General features: G+C 40.2%; 1 protein-coding gene across 1 annotated transcript in view; it reads left to right on the top strand.

Annotated features, from left to right (window-relative positions):
- Positions 1-9,862, top strand: part of Lhfpl6 (LHFPL tetraspan subfamily member 6) — a 256,212-nt gene extending 246,350 nt beyond the window's left edge. The window contains exon 4 of the mRNA XM_004645046.2: positions 8,724-9,862. Within this exon, the coding sequence (XP_004645103.1) occupies positions 8,724-8,842 (119 nt within the window). The 3' untranslated portion in view covers positions 8,843-9,862. The remainder of the gene's footprint in view (positions 1-8,723) is intronic.
- Positions 9,863-15,575: the final 5,713 nt, after the last annotated feature.

Genomic DNA, 15,575 nt, shown 5'->3' with positions numbered 1-15,575 from the left:
AGAGACTCTAAGTCTTGTTTTTCAGTTTCCTAAACCTGACAGGGACAGTTGGAAAGATCTACTCAACTTCACAGACTAGAGTCAAGGGTGGTTCTGGAAGAGAAATGCTGAGCCCACTCACCTTAGAGTATAAGATGGACAGCACCTTCTAGAATATTCTGTAAACAGACTTGGGATTTGGAGGATTTCACCACTATATCTCCTCACCACTTGTTCTTAAGGAGCAGTATGGGGAAAGCAGAGTCCCATTCTTACTATTTATTTGAGGACAGCACTGTCTAGAGCACATCTAGGAAGTATGTAGAGTATAATATAAGTGGAGCCCTGGCAGCTGTGTACAAGATAACTCTGATAATCAATCAGACTTTACATTTCCAGTAATAATGTAAAAGAGGTTTATAAGAGCCACACCTCACATTAGTCTCTCAGATTCTTTAACTCTGTATTTTCTGGCTATTAACCAAGTATAGCTGTTCCCTTTCTCTTTCCAGATACATGAGGTATGGTTTTTACACTTGTTCCATTCAAAGTTTGAACTAAAGTCGTTGTATGTTTTAGGTCAAAGGTTCAATAACTGTTTATTTTTTACTAAGGACACATTTGTTCTTTGAATTTACAAAAGGACAAATGGAGTTGGTCCCAAGACATGTTGCTTTGATTTTTCATCTTAATATATATGCAGGAAATGTCTGGTTATGCAGAGGAATGCGGGAATTTATTAAGGAGGACAAGGACCAACTGAAATTTTGTCTGTGATATTTATGGTGAAAGAAATAATTTTCCTTTTCCTTTGATCCTTTCCCCTTTTCCATGGGTAAAGCAGTGAGCATAAAAGATAATATGATTGCTTAGTTTTGACCAAGGCTGGTTTTATTAAGATATAAACAATTTCTAAATGTGTTCTTAGCATTAAATGCACAGGCTGGTGTAAGTGCTGCGCCACTGAGCTGCATCCTCAACCTGACCTGTGCCTCAGTTAAGGAAGCCAGTTAGCTTATTGTGCCCTGACTTGGAATGTGTGGTCACAAGGCATGCTGGGAGCTCAGCCATGCTATCGTGGAGAAAGAGAAGTGAGCTAGAGATTTGTGGAGCTTAGTTAAAATTATAGAGAAGAAAAAGACACAGCATAGATGAAGACCCTGTGACAGCTGGTGTACCAGCCAGCTTTACACACACACACACACACACACACACACACACACACACACACACACACACGTAAGAAGCCACTAGCTTTATAGAACTAAAAGTTTTAGAGTTTCACACCCAAGACTGGGCAGCCCTGTTCAGGAAAGGAAAGCAGGGAAGAAGCATGTAATTATATTGTGGACAAGAGCACAGAGAGGAAGCGATACTGGGCTTCCACAGTCCCCTGCTAAGGCATGTCTCCACTGACCCAAGGACCTCCTAGAAAACCCCACTTCCCAAACATTTCAGTATCTCCCATTAATGCCACTCTGTGGACCAAAGTTTTTAAGAACAGGGAACCTTTTGGGGTGTTCAAATTAAGCAATTAAATGGTATGCAACCATAACAGATGGCATGCAGTTAGGGGACAGGAGTTGCTGAGTTAGCCCACTTTGTGTTGGACTTAGGAGATGGAGGGCCCTTAGTGGGGTCTGTAGATATAGTGAGATAGGGTATGGTATGGTGACTACAGCCAAGTTGCTGAGGACCTGCATGGAAAGCAACCTGGAAAGGGAGCAGGAATGTACTCCAGTCCTGGAGCCCTTCCTCATACAGGGCTGAGATAGTCAGAGCTCCTTTGGAAGCACTCATTTGGGGGTGTGTTCAGAGCAGGATTCTCAGGCAGTCAACATCTGCTACCTGCCTTCTTCAAACAAGTTTCTGTAGACCTCACCTCCCCACATCCTCTAGTGTAGAGGGGCTTGCCAGGAGTTCTGGCTCTGGAAATGAGGAGGCACACCTGAGAGGTAGACATTTAATAATAAGACTATAGGATGCAAAGTCTTTTAAGATTAGCAAAAGCCAAGGGGCAAGATAAAATACTGGGGGGGGTGATATGAAAGTTTTATCTAAGACAATTACTATCTATGAAATGAGAAAAATACATTATAGTTTGATCTTCCTTACATATTATCTGACCATAGGAAAAAGTTCTGGAATCGTTTTGATCCAAGTTCAAACTCAAGCTTCACATTTACTTGAGATACTGGGGAGATGACTTAACTTTCATGTAGTTCAATTTCATCCTCCGCAAGGTGCAGACTCATTGATAACGTATGGATAGATTTGTGTCTCCAATCTCCAAAAAGAATCATGGAGGAAAATGATTAAATGAAGCACCTCCTTCCGACTGTTTAGCCCCTCACACAGCGATTAAGACGGCTCTTACATAATTTTTAACGTTGGATTTCTAGTTTCCACACAAGTACAGTGTCTAATATATCTATTTATGCCACGAATGTGTATCAATGTTTTAGTGGCTCAGGCTTCGTACTGAGCACCAGAATATGGACATGAAGCACAGTCACACATTAGGCTCTGAAACATTAATTGAACAAATTGACGAAAAGGCAGAAGTTAAACTGCCGAGTCCTGAAACGATGGAGACATCACTGCACGTCCATTGTTACGTGTGGAAGGCAGAGTTCTTTGTAGCTTTTCTTCAGCTTCTTTTACTTCCAAAATCTGCATTAAAAACTAATTTGAGCCCCCACCAGAAATCTACCGTACCCCACATCACATTGCCTCCACTCGGGAGCTGCCCTGGAACGCTGCCACTGTGCCTTTGCAGTGCCAGGGCGTGCTGCTTTCTGTCCCATTAACCTCTATTTTATCTGTCAAGAGAGTATTTCCTATTGTTGAAAGCAGTAATTTACCAAGCAAGCAAGCTTGGAATCCTGTTTGATAGAGCATTACAGAGAGTAAAAGGGAAAGTTGAAACAGATTTGTCTCTCTAATTTCCTGAAAGATCACAGACAAAACTTACCCTCTGGTAAAAATGTTTTCTGTTCATATTATAATAACAGCCATTTATTGCCAAGGCAGGGAGCAGAGAGTCAATGAGAGAAGAGCTCCGTATTTGTATTTCCCAGGTTCATTTAGTGCCATTACATTTCATAGACTATCATACTATTTAAAACAGAGAAGTTTAAAATCGCTTCTTTCCTAATAGCTTAAAATATCTAGAAAGGCATTTCTCTCTATGACTGTAAAACACAGTGCTAATTTTTTTGTAGTGGAACATGCAAGTTTTAACAATGCTGAGAAAGAAAAATATTCCCTTTCCTTTGAAAAAGTTCCAGGTACAATACCAAGTTGATGGCTGTTAGACCCAGTTCTTCATAGACTTCCAGACTTTTGACTTCTATGTTTATGTCTTGGAAAAAAATCTCTTACCTCTGGTTTATTTCATAGAACTGAGTTTCTATACAATGTATTAATATACGAAGAATGATTTAAAGTGATGCTACTGATTTGAGTAATACTCCCTGGAAAATAAACTTCATGAGCCCAAAGACCTGGGTTTATTTACTGCTGTGTATCCAGCGCATATACCACTGCAAACAGGTGACAGGGATTTAAGTTTGTGATTGCCGTATGACTCATGGTTCTAGCCAACAAGGCAAATGAAAATGCTGAGGAAAAATTTTTCAGGATTCAAGCTCTCGACCTCTGGATGTGGTTATACCAAGGTCCATGCAGGGCTGCACACTGGAGTGAGGCTTTTTCTTCTCTTGTTCCATACGTACCCTGAATGGCTTCCATTAGTGCTGGAGTGACACTTTTAACTTGACATGAATTTGTCTACATTCCTCTATTACACTTCCCTTGGCCCAGACTCTCTGAATTCATGCTTGACTTGCTTCTGCTCATCTGCTGGATTGATGCTTAAATTTTGCCCTTTTTTTGGACCAGGAATTTAACTCAGGGCCTTGTGCTTGCCAGGCTGGTGTTTGTGCCACTGAGCTATCCCCTGGGCTCTTCCATTTTACGTCTAATTGAAGGCATTCAGTCACTGACTCGAGCACACCACATAGATTCCCTGAGATTAGCATCCTTAGTACCTTGGATTTTTTTTCTTCAAAGCTTGTATCAAATTTTTCACTATATAATTATATGAGAATTATATGAGATTGTTTATTATTTAGTTCCTTGGCCAGACTATAAGCTCCTTGAGCACAGGGATTCTATCCATTTTGTGGCCAACCAAGATCCCAGCCTCTGGTAAACCCTAGTTGAAGCAGGCACTCAATAAATATTTCTTGAATCAATGAGTGATTTAAGGGAGGGAAAAGGCAGGTAGAAGGAGGGAAGAGCAGGCTAGCAAGAGAAGGAGCCAGTAATTAGGGCTTTGACGCTTAGTATTTCTTTAAATTTGCCTAAATTCTACTGCAATTTCTTGCTGTTAATAGCCTAATCATGACTATTTCTTCTCAAAGAGTGTGTCTGTATATCTGTACTCTTTTTCAAACTTTTTGAAGCTAATATATATATATATATATATATATATATATATATATATGCCATATTTGTATTTAGTTAAAAATCCTAGAGCAAATCCATATTAACACTTTTGATTTAATCATTATTTATGTCATAAATTACTTAATAAGTGAAAGTCTTCATTTCTACAATATAGGAATACTTTTAGGTCATGTTAAACACTAATTGCTCATTTTGCCCCTTAATTAGTTTCTGAATTTCAATCACAAAATGTGAGTAAATGTGTTTATATGTAAATCATACATGTAAACTTGAATATATGTGCAGCAGGGGCCATATTTTCTTAACTTGTCCAACATTTTAATAACCTTTATTTAGTTTTTGTTCAGCTTCCTCTGATAGAGCATCAGAAGGATGAGTTAACCATGTGTTTTATGATACATACAAGAATGATACATACATGCAGCCTGGCTGGGCATAGTGGTACATCCTTATTGCAAATTCCAGGCCAGCCTACCCAAGACCCTATCTAAAAGGGAAAATGACTATGTGGCTCAATATTAACCGTGTACAATCCTTAGAACTAAAGATTAATAAATCAATACCAAAACATAATGACTAGAAACTCCAGTTCCCTACTGAGCAAGACAGGGAGCTAGATTTGCCTGCAGGAAGACCATAGCACAGGGAGTGTGTGTGGCTGCTGCTGCTGAAGGCTCTGCCCTGGCTCTGAGTCCCTTGGAGCTACCAATGCCTGGATGGGCAGGAGGAGAGTGGGGTCAAGAAAGAAACTTGCAAAACCATTTGATTGAGGCTTCATTTAGTCACTGCTGCCTTAGATCTTGTTCCCCAGAATGCCATCCTCTGCAATGAAGACTTTGGTTCAGGCTATGAAGGAAGTGTGCCAAGGAGAAACCAGAAGGATATGGGAAAGTAGAGTTGGGTAGAGATTGAGCAAGGGTGTGCCCTGAGGGGCGGTTTCCCCTGGAATGTGCAGGTGTGCTGGATCATTCCTTAGATGGCAGCATCTGTCCCACCTGGAGGCAGGAAGCCACTGGGAGTTCACACTCCCGACAGTGCTGAGTCCATCCTGGCTACAGGTCATGCTTTGTAGCTGTAGGGGGGTGGGGAAGATTGTCTCCCTTGGCTGAAGGGTCCTCTGAAGAGCTGGCAAGGAACAGAGGTAGGAGAAAAGCACAAACAAGCTGAGGTATGAGAACCCAGAGCTGGCACAGGGACCCAGAAGAATCATAGAGTTCATGTGCCATGAGCAGCAGTCCTTCTAGTTAATACTGTCTGAAGTTTAGACTTGTTTTATTAGCTTCCTTGAAATAAAATCCTCTCTCTCTCTGATCCTCTGATGGTCAACTCTGTAGCAGCTCCTTTTCTCATCTTTATTACATGTAGCTAACTGTCACATTTAATATTCTCAAATAAATATCCTCACCAGCTACTTTTTCTAGATAAAGGGCATAATAATTAATAAAGAATTATATACTCTGCTTTTCATGTTACATTGTAAAACTGCACGTAGGTCAATACCTTTGAATAATGAGCAATGGATTGTATTCTGTGCTACGAGCCCTGTGTGGAACAGGTAGACCACATATTTTGCTGACTCTTTGAAAGGTTCTAAACCACTGACCATCGCTTAGCTGCCTTAAATTCATTCTGTCTCCTAGATTTATTTAATCTAGTCAAACAATAATTCAAAATAGAGATGGCTCTCTAGACTCCCAGCCACAGTAGCCTATGGTTTTCAGCAAATGTGGTTCATGAAGGGGGACTCCTTTACCCTTGAAAAATGCTTATCCTGTCCATCAGTATTAATGGAGGCCACTGTGCCCATGAGACCTGTTCCAAGGTGGAGATGACCTTTTGGAATCTATTATCCTGTTATGTGTAACACACTCTGTAGGAGGCTGGAAATACGTCCTTGGTTTGGGAACTTCTCTAAAAAAGCTCAAAAAGAGACTGCAGTCACTCTTAAAATAAAATTCAAGATTTACTGTTATTGTTCAGGGACTATCTGCCTGCTTTGCTCCCTTTCTTTTTGTTTTGTTTTGCTAAAATTGAACTTTCATTCAGTAATTATTTACTAAGTACCTTCTGTGGACAGATACTATGGTGAGAGTATAGCATGGAACAAAATGTATAGAAGTCTCTTTTTCTGAAAGCTTTCCTTCTTGACATGAGACTGAAGTCACACACACACACACACACACACACACACACACACACACACACGAGTGTATTTTATAGTCCATGGAAAGTACTATGAAGCCAATCAAGTGAGAGCAGGGAACAGATTGACTGATGAATCAGGTGGACATGGGATGTGTTTTTACAGAGGTGCCATGTGAGAAACAGCAAATTCTCTTGTGATCTGGATGGAGGTGGAATTTTCTGGGTAGAGAGAAGGAGCATGGAGTTCTTGGTCCAGCAGTGAGGCTGATGTGGCTACAGGAAAGCTGTTATGGCCAGAGAGAAGGCAAAGCACAGGGTGACTGTGAGGTCTGAGGCAGTGGGAGATGCCAGTTCAGAATGCCCCAGTGGCCACAGCAGGGGGACAGATCTTGAACCATTCAGTAGAGGGTATTAAGTAAAAGGATGACTTATCTGATTTACTTTTTAAAAGATAGCTACCTGCTTTGCTGCTGGTGGTGGTATTAGGAGAGGCTGGGAAGACGGGAAGGTAAAGGCAGCAGGCGATATTTATATACCTAACACATCACACTCTTATGAGGATTTGACACTTTAGTATTTACTCCAAGGAGAACTCGATAATTTTGTGCAGCACAGTCACTTACCTGTGTCTCGCTTTGCCTGTGCACTCATACATGGAGCAAGTACTGACCACCTCACCTGCCAGCATCTAGTAAGAGATGGAGTAGACTTGCACTGTAAACTGAATCACTTTTTAAATTATTTGTAAGAAGAGAAGTTATTTTTTTCTACAGATGAACAAGGTAAAAATGATCGACCTGTGAAAAGAGGACATGGTTTCAGTCTACAGTTTATGTGCTCCATGGCTGTGAAGTCCAAGTGTTCTATCACGTGTGTTAACTGTAATGTATAAGCAAGCAAGAGAGAAAGGAAGGAGAATGGTTGCTGCACAACACTGTTAGGATGGTAGGAGTGCACAAAGCAGCGTTAGAGGGAAGGTAGCTCGGGCAGGGTGCTTGCCTATCATGTGTGATGTTGTGGGCTTGAACCTCAGCATTCAGGAAGAAGCAGAGAGTAGAAAGACAAGGAAAGTGAAAAGAATTGGAATTGACAATGCTAGCCGTGTGGATGAGGGGACAGAAAGGACAAGTTCTAATAAAGCACATAGCAGACTTCTTTACTGCTCACACCAGAAGATTAACTAGGATGCCATTTTTTTTTAAAGTTCACAAATGCAGAAACTCATTCTAGCAATTCAGAAAGACACTTTATGGGATGTTTGGGCTCAGTGACTTCTGATAGTTTAGAATCTGGAACCTATGCTTGAATCCTTTCTAAGTTGACTAATAATTATAGGCATATGATTTGGGTTAAACTACCCACTTCTGTAAATTGTGGCACCTTTGCCAGAACATTCCATCTCACAATGTTATTTGAAGAATCAACAAAAGAAATATAAGAAAGGAAATCTATTCTTTGGTATTGAGGGTCTAACTGTTATTAATCGTCCAACTCTGTGAAGTCAGGGCTCATTTGGACCCTGCTCATCATGCACTTATTTAAATGATGGTTAAAGCCATTTAAGGTGGACATCTACCCCAGGAGAATCTGGGAGCTCTTGCTTCACAGTTCAGACAGTAAACAGTGAGTCATTTTACAATACATGTAAATTGCAGTTTCCACTTTACTCTCCTTCGGAAGGGTCTCCTTACTATTCTTCAGATTAGTCTTTTCTTTCTAGTGGCCCTCTTGCAGAAGAACTGTGCATATATTTTGAATATCCACCTGAAATACTTTGTGATGCATATAAATTTGGGTTAGATGTGTTAAATTAGAATTTGCAATGTCAACTTTCCCGGTTGTGGCTAGTCCTATTTTTCATTAGCCGTTGTGGACATTAGTAGAAAGCAATAGGCTTTTATGTTCTTGGTTGGCATGCATCACAGATTTTGACCTCTTTCCGAAATGCACACTAATTTTCTTGCTTTCCCTATCCTATAGATAACCATCAGTGTATTACTCCATTTGAGCAAGAGCACCATACTCTCAATAGGTATTTCAGAACACACATGCTGGAGGAAACAACAAAGTGCCCTTCAGTCCACGCTCATCAGTGCCTTGTTTGTCTCCCTTTCCTCTGTCTCTAGGCACGTGTGAGATTGGCTGGGCCTACTACTGCTCCGGAGCTGGTGCTGCTGCGGCCATGCTGCTGTGCACCTGGCTGGCTTGCTTCTCGGGCAAGAAGCAGAAGCACTACCCCTACTGAGACGGGCCACTAACAACAAGCAGAGGAGAAGACAGGCTGCCGGGGCTCGAAGGGGCCAATGTATCCCGCTACTTTCAAAAGGTGGAATAGTAGTTCCCATCCAATACAATGCTAAGGAAATGAAATGCAGTGGAATCAGGAGAGAACAAAGGAAGAAAAAGTCATAGAAATTTGTGGGAAGAAATGGAGCGAATGAGATGATGGAGACAAATGGACCAAAGGTTAAGACTATTACAGAGTGTTGGGTAGCTCTATTCCACAAGTTATAGTTAATGTATATCACACACACACACACACACACACACACACACACACACACACACACACTTACACAAAGCAAATCTATATATGCAAACAAGGATTTTTGTCTTTGTTATGTTTTGTTTTTTAAAGGTGAAGAGTTGGGAGACTCAAAAGGGCTAGCAGAGACAGTATCAAGTGGGAAGCAGGGTACCCCACACACGTCCCCTGTAGGTGACAACGTCCGGAAAGCACACTAGTACATGCACACACGCACACCCATGCACACGCGCCTCCCACACACACCTAGATCATCGCCAGACTGCAGTGGAAGTTTAGCACTGCACTGTTTCTCATTTTTTAAAATATTGACTGAAAATATAGCATTATCACTTTATTAGACCTAATAAATGGACCAATAAGTCACTCTGTCAGTATTTTCTGTATCCTGGATAAACTTCATAGTCTTATCATGGTTTCAGTGTTTATACAGGTGTGTAGAATTAAGCCTTCATATTTCAGTATTATTCAAAGATATGCAATATTTCTGAGTAGCTTCTGCTATGATATTCTTATGAAAAAAGGGGAAAATTTCTGTCCACTGAGAGAATTTAATTGAAAATATGAGAAAAATGAGAGTCATATTCCTGTCATCAGATCTTGATTTCTTTTGTCCATTATTGTAACATGCTGTGCCACTTTTATTTCAATATTCATTTTGTAAGAATTATAAAGTGCTATTTTGTTTGTATTTGAAAAGTTCTGTGAATAAATTCTCTCTTCAATCAATAGTTCAATGAGTCATAGAGTGTTAATTTCAGCTACCAGGGGTTCCCCCCTCCTTTAATTTCTTAAATATAGCCTTTCAACTATGACAGTTCTGATAATCTTCCTTTTCTCTTTAAGGGGGTCTCATTAATTCACTCAGTAATTATCCAAGCAGGTATTGTTCTAAGCACACAATGCATTAAAGGTAAGACATCGCTTTTTCTTTCAGTTTAAATTCTTTGCAGTCAAAGTTCTAACTTTCTTTCATTGGATTTTTATCATGACCCAATTCTTATTTGAGAATTTCAGGCTTTTTTTTATTATTTTGAGCATGTAGGGACTATTCAGGCATGACTGAGGGCCTTGAGAAGCAGATCACAGTTCAGCAAGTGTCTGAGATGAAAATCTCCAGGATGGGTTCAGAGCTGTCACATGCTATCAGTGATCTGCCACCCTCCACCTTCTTTGAGATGCCGAGACCATTTTACACTGCTATTATTTAGACATTGTGGCCATTTAAGAAAGGAGATCTCACACTTCTACCCCTAGAAGAAAGGTGTAGTTTTTCATGACTCCTTAGCCACAGCAATTGGCTCCTCGGGAGCAAAAATTACATACCACTCAATAACTATATTCTTTATTAAGCAAATCTGAGTTATTAGGATGAATCCTAAAAATTTGAATTAATGTGTGAATTACATACTCCTCACATCTGGAAATTAAATATTCCAGTTACTTATACATGAAACAATATTTTCTACACAGCCTATACATATTTATCAGTTTGACTTGAATATCTGAATATCACACTTGCTTCCAGTCTTTAATCTTTCCAGAAGGAGATCCATGCTGCTTTAAGAAGAACAATCCCAAAATGTGGCCAATAAAATTCTGGATTTTCTGAGGCTTTGTTGGTATGGAGAAAGTCATTCTGCTCTCACATGCCTAATTCATAGTACACTGAATGTCATTTGATTGTGTCTCATTGTCTCCTGAGCAAGGGCCTCTCAACCGTGATTTCCTGCAGAGAAGAGATTGCACTTCGCTTCCTCAATTAGCCTATCATTTTCATGAATTGCTGGTGCAGTCAGATCTTTTTAACTTCATCTTCCTGTCAGAATAGTGGCATGGATTCTTCTTAGCTGTCATTATCAAGTTGGACTTCTCTATGGAATCCATGAAGATATAATTCCTGGGGTTGCCCAATCATCTTCATGTCCATGTGATTGGACATTAGTGAGACTGTATAGAATAAAAAGCTGATCATGCCCGCACGATAAAGCAGATGGCAAATCCTTTTTAATATGACCTAGCATTTCATGAGGAACATCCAATTTAAGAAGTACACAGGTTACTTTTTAAATGAAAATAGGATTTATAAAATAATAGAAATAACAATCTGAAAGTATATACAAATTGTGCTGGGTTGCCAGCTGGTGGTCAACATGTTACACCCCACTGAGCTGAGCTACCACGGTGCTGTGTATGTGAGGCTACCTGAGGACTGTTGCCAGCTGCATAAGTGGCTGAACTGGAGAAGCTGCTGAGAGCTAGTAGGGAAGCTGTAGAACTGCTGGGGAGCTGTTGGAAGCTGCTGGTTCTCAGGGCTTTTCTGCTGGGGGACGTTGTCACCCTGGCTTTCCTGGTGAGCTGGCTGTTGAAATAGAGGAGAAGCTCAGGATCTCTTTGTCACTGAGGATGGCTGTGGTTCACTTTGGGGGAGCACTGGTCCTCACTTTGAGCGTTGCTTCCTGGCTCCAGAGGGGAAGATGGTGCACATCGCAGTCTCTGGGAGAAGCTTGTCACTTTGGCTTTCCTGATGTGACCGCTGCTATCCTCATCCTCAGAGGAGCTGGCGCTCTCATTGCTGCTGAGGACAGCTATGGCACTTCTGTGGGAGCTCTGGTGCTTACCTTGGGCATTGCTTCCTAGCTCTAGTGCAGATCCCTCAGCCTGCTAGCACAGATCCTTCATCCTGCTGGCACAGACTTTCTAGCTTGCATCACTGACTTTGAGCCTTCCCAGTGCAGACCCCCATGAAGCAGGCCTGCCTGAGACATCGTCATGGGCTCTAGGCATCTAATGGGCTCTGGGTCTTCAACTGGACTCATACAGGATATTAGAATCTACACCCACAGCTGGATTCTTTGGTCTTTAGTGTGTGAACAGATTTCCTGTACTCTACGTGCATGATTCTTTGGATAATTCAATATAAAATAATCTTATAAAATGTGCCCTGTATTTTATTATTCTCTTGCAAAAAACTCAAACCATGACACAAATTATTCCCAATTTAGGATGGGTTACATTTAATAAATCATTGGTAAATTGAAAATATTGTAACTCAAAAATGCATTTACTCACCATATATCAAACATTATAGCTCACATGGAGAATATTGTAGAGTATCAGTTGCTTACCATAGTGATTTCATTGCTGACTGGAAACTAGAGCTAGCCACCTCTGCCTCCTAAGAGAACATCATACATATTCCCATCCTGGGGGAAGTGAACAAAGTGAAAAATACAGTTTCTACTGAATACATGTGATTATAAACATTGGTATTCTCTGGAAAATGACATGGCACCTTGATTACTTAAGCTACGTGTATAGAAGAAATACATATTTGTTGCCCTTTGAACTTTAAATCCTAGAGACAGGAATATAGCTCAGTGGGATAGCCCCTGCCTGAGTTCAATTCCCAGTACCAAAGAAAAAAGAAAACCTTCAAGAAAGAAAGAAAGAAGGAATGAAGGAAGAAAGGAAGAAATTTAAACCCAAAACTCTCCTTATCTGATCCTCCTAAGTGGTGTCAAAAACAACATTCAGGATAAAAAGAACACAGATGGATCCATTGTAAAGCTGGAAAGTCTCTGATCAAATTCTAACATTGGAGAGTATTATTACATTGTTATTTATGCATATTTAAGAGAGGAGAGAGAGCTTCACATTCACAACTTTAAAAGGATTTCATGGTTTGTATGTGCCAGGGGGGTAAGTGGGAAGTTGACCTTGTTTGTAGGAAGAGAAAAGGACACTCAAGTTAATTGATGACATTTAGTTGACTTCCAGTTTTCAGAAATTCATTTATGTACTTGAGTATAAGAGCTGGGTAACAAGTATAAAAATGTAACAGGAACATCAGCAATTACCATGTCCTATTATATGAATTGACTCTCAAACACAGGGAGGATGTTTCTCCCAAGTAAAGAATCTTGTAAGACAAATTAAAAGGATGTAAAGAAAGCTGATAAAATGCAATCTTTTGCCCTTCAAAAGTCAGCATTAAAAAAGGCCAACATTAGAAAAAAAGGAAAACAAAAATTAGAAAAAGTGACATATTTGACAAAGGGAAGCAGAAAGGACTGATTCTTCATTTTTATTAATAATAAAGATAACATTTTTGTAACCCTGAATGACTGGGGCAAATCTGAGGACAGCCAAGGCTCATGTGCTCTTCTCTGGTTCAGGCTTTCTGTCTTGAAGTGGACCATCTCCAGACAGCCTGAGGGAGGTAAAACCACTAGATGGTTAGGGCACATTCCAGCAGCCCACATAACCTGGCAGAACTCATCTGCAGCCTTGAGAGCAATTTGGGGGCCAAGGGGGCTGTGTCAAGTTAGTTCCCAGAGCACAGCAAGTGTGTCCCGTGAGCTGGGCCATTGCAGCAGCACAGCCATGAGGGTCAACAAGAGGATGACAGATTTTGTCCCAGAGAACTCATCCATTGGAGAAAGAAGACAATATCCCATAATCCAGATCATCTTCTCATGCTCCAGGGCTGGGCACTGAGCACAGGGTGATTTCTTTGCACTACAGTGTTTTTTCATATTTTACTTAGAGACAAGGTTTCCCCAGGTCACTTTAAAGTAAATATTTATATCTAAAAATAATAATTTTCAGCAGTGAGGAAAATGAGATCATTTGCAATATGAGAGGAGCAAGAAGAGAGCTATGTATTGTGAGGCCTTTTGTGACCACACAAGCTAAATTCTTTCTACCAGTATTTGGATCTGGAAATGTGTTTATTTGTACTTTAACAAGTTTCAGAGTTGCACTTTCTGTGGCTCTGGAAGAAAATTCTGCCTCTAGCATTTGAGGCTTATCCTGTACCTGCTGTATATGATCACCTGAGCTGCTCAGTTTGCCTCAACCAGAAAATCCCTATGAGTTCTCACACACTTACGTTTTTTATTTTGGTTATTTATTGCTATAAGATATGTTCATTGCTCATGTGTCATGCATCAGACACTATGACAGGATCTATTACTGGCATACTTTACCTTTTATGGTGGACCTTAAATTTTCCTACATATTTTAATCCTTTGAAAAAATACTGTTACAATTCCTTAAACATGTACTAGATCACAATATTAATAACAGTAATTTTTAAATGGATATTTACCTTGCAGTGCATATAGAAATAAGCTTTCCAAGACAGGCTTTCTATAAGAGGCTGTGTTTCTGTACTTAGCTGGAAAAAATTAGAATTTGCAGAAGGCAAGTTATCCAGTGATTTGTCTCCAAGTCATTTTACCTACAAACATGTAGTCTGTAAGGAAACCTGAAGTTTAAGAATATGAGGTGTGAGCAAATACACAGCTTGAATTTTATTGTATTTTACTTTTTATGTGTTTGGTACAGGGTCTCACTGCATAGATTGGACTTGTAGTGAACCTCTGGTTCTCGGCCTCCCTATCCCTGGGATTACAGGCATGTGCTACCATGCGTGGACTGAGTCTCCAGCTCAGTGTGCCAGGGGGCAGGACCAGCATGGGATGCAGTACGAGGGATTGAAGCTCAGTTTCTGTTTGCCTAAGCAAGCACTTACTCCATTGAGCTATCTCACCAGCCCTTAATGCCTGAATTTTAAAAGTCTATTATTGTAAGACACATTACCTTTGATCCTTCTCTAAATATTCTCCCACCCTTCTAATGTGCTCATCTCATCAGTTGTGCCTCTTTGAAGCATTTCTTGAAGTCCTTTATTTTATTTTATAAGATTTTTTTTTTTTAGTTTTTAAAGATGAAGTCCTCTCTTGTGAGTGTCTTTACCAGATGTGGTACAAAATCTGGTGTCTTCTGCTGCTGAATGGAAGGCAGACTCCTGAAAGTGTCAGAGTATCCCCGTCCATCTCATCCACTGGGGTGGCGCCCTGCAGCTCTTGCTCTTCACCAAAGTAACAATGAGCAGAAAAGGCAAACATTGTGAATCAGCTGAGGACACGAAGGTAGCTCCAGTGCACAGCTACAGACCCTCATAGAAGAGGACCTCCAGAAGTACTTCAGAAAGGGATGAGAGCAATAGGATAGGTGCGTTTGAAGTGAGAGATGAGTGGGGTTTTCTTTGGGGTGCTGCGTGTAGCAATCTGTCTTTTATTTTAATAATTTTTTAATTTAAGGATTCACAGTGTTCTCTGATTATACCTCTTAGGTTAGGGTTAGTTATCACTCCTGAATTTAGATTCTGTTCTTTGACTAACACTTCATGCATATTCAGGAAGGCCTCATGTTGATTCCATTGTATACTCATTGTGTGAACTTGGTCAAGTTTCTTTATCTTAGTTTCTTCAGTTTGAGATTCTGAGCAATAACCTTTGTTTTTCTTACTAAAGTTTTATTTTTTATTTTTTCCCATAATTTTATTGATAAACAAATAGCAATGAGACAGTTTCAAATCAAATTGGTAGGACAGTTTCAATAATTAACACACTGCATACATTCT

Source organism: Octodon degus, unplaced genomic scaffold (genome assembly GCF_000260255.1).
Source record: "Octodon degus isolate 3935 unplaced genomic scaffold, OctDeg1.0 scaffold00216, whole genome shotgun sequence".
Classification (NCBI taxonomy): domain Eukaryota; kingdom Metazoa; phylum Chordata; class Mammalia; order Rodentia; family Octodontidae; genus Octodon; species Octodon degus.
This window is presented reverse-complemented; position numbering and strand designations above follow the sequence as displayed.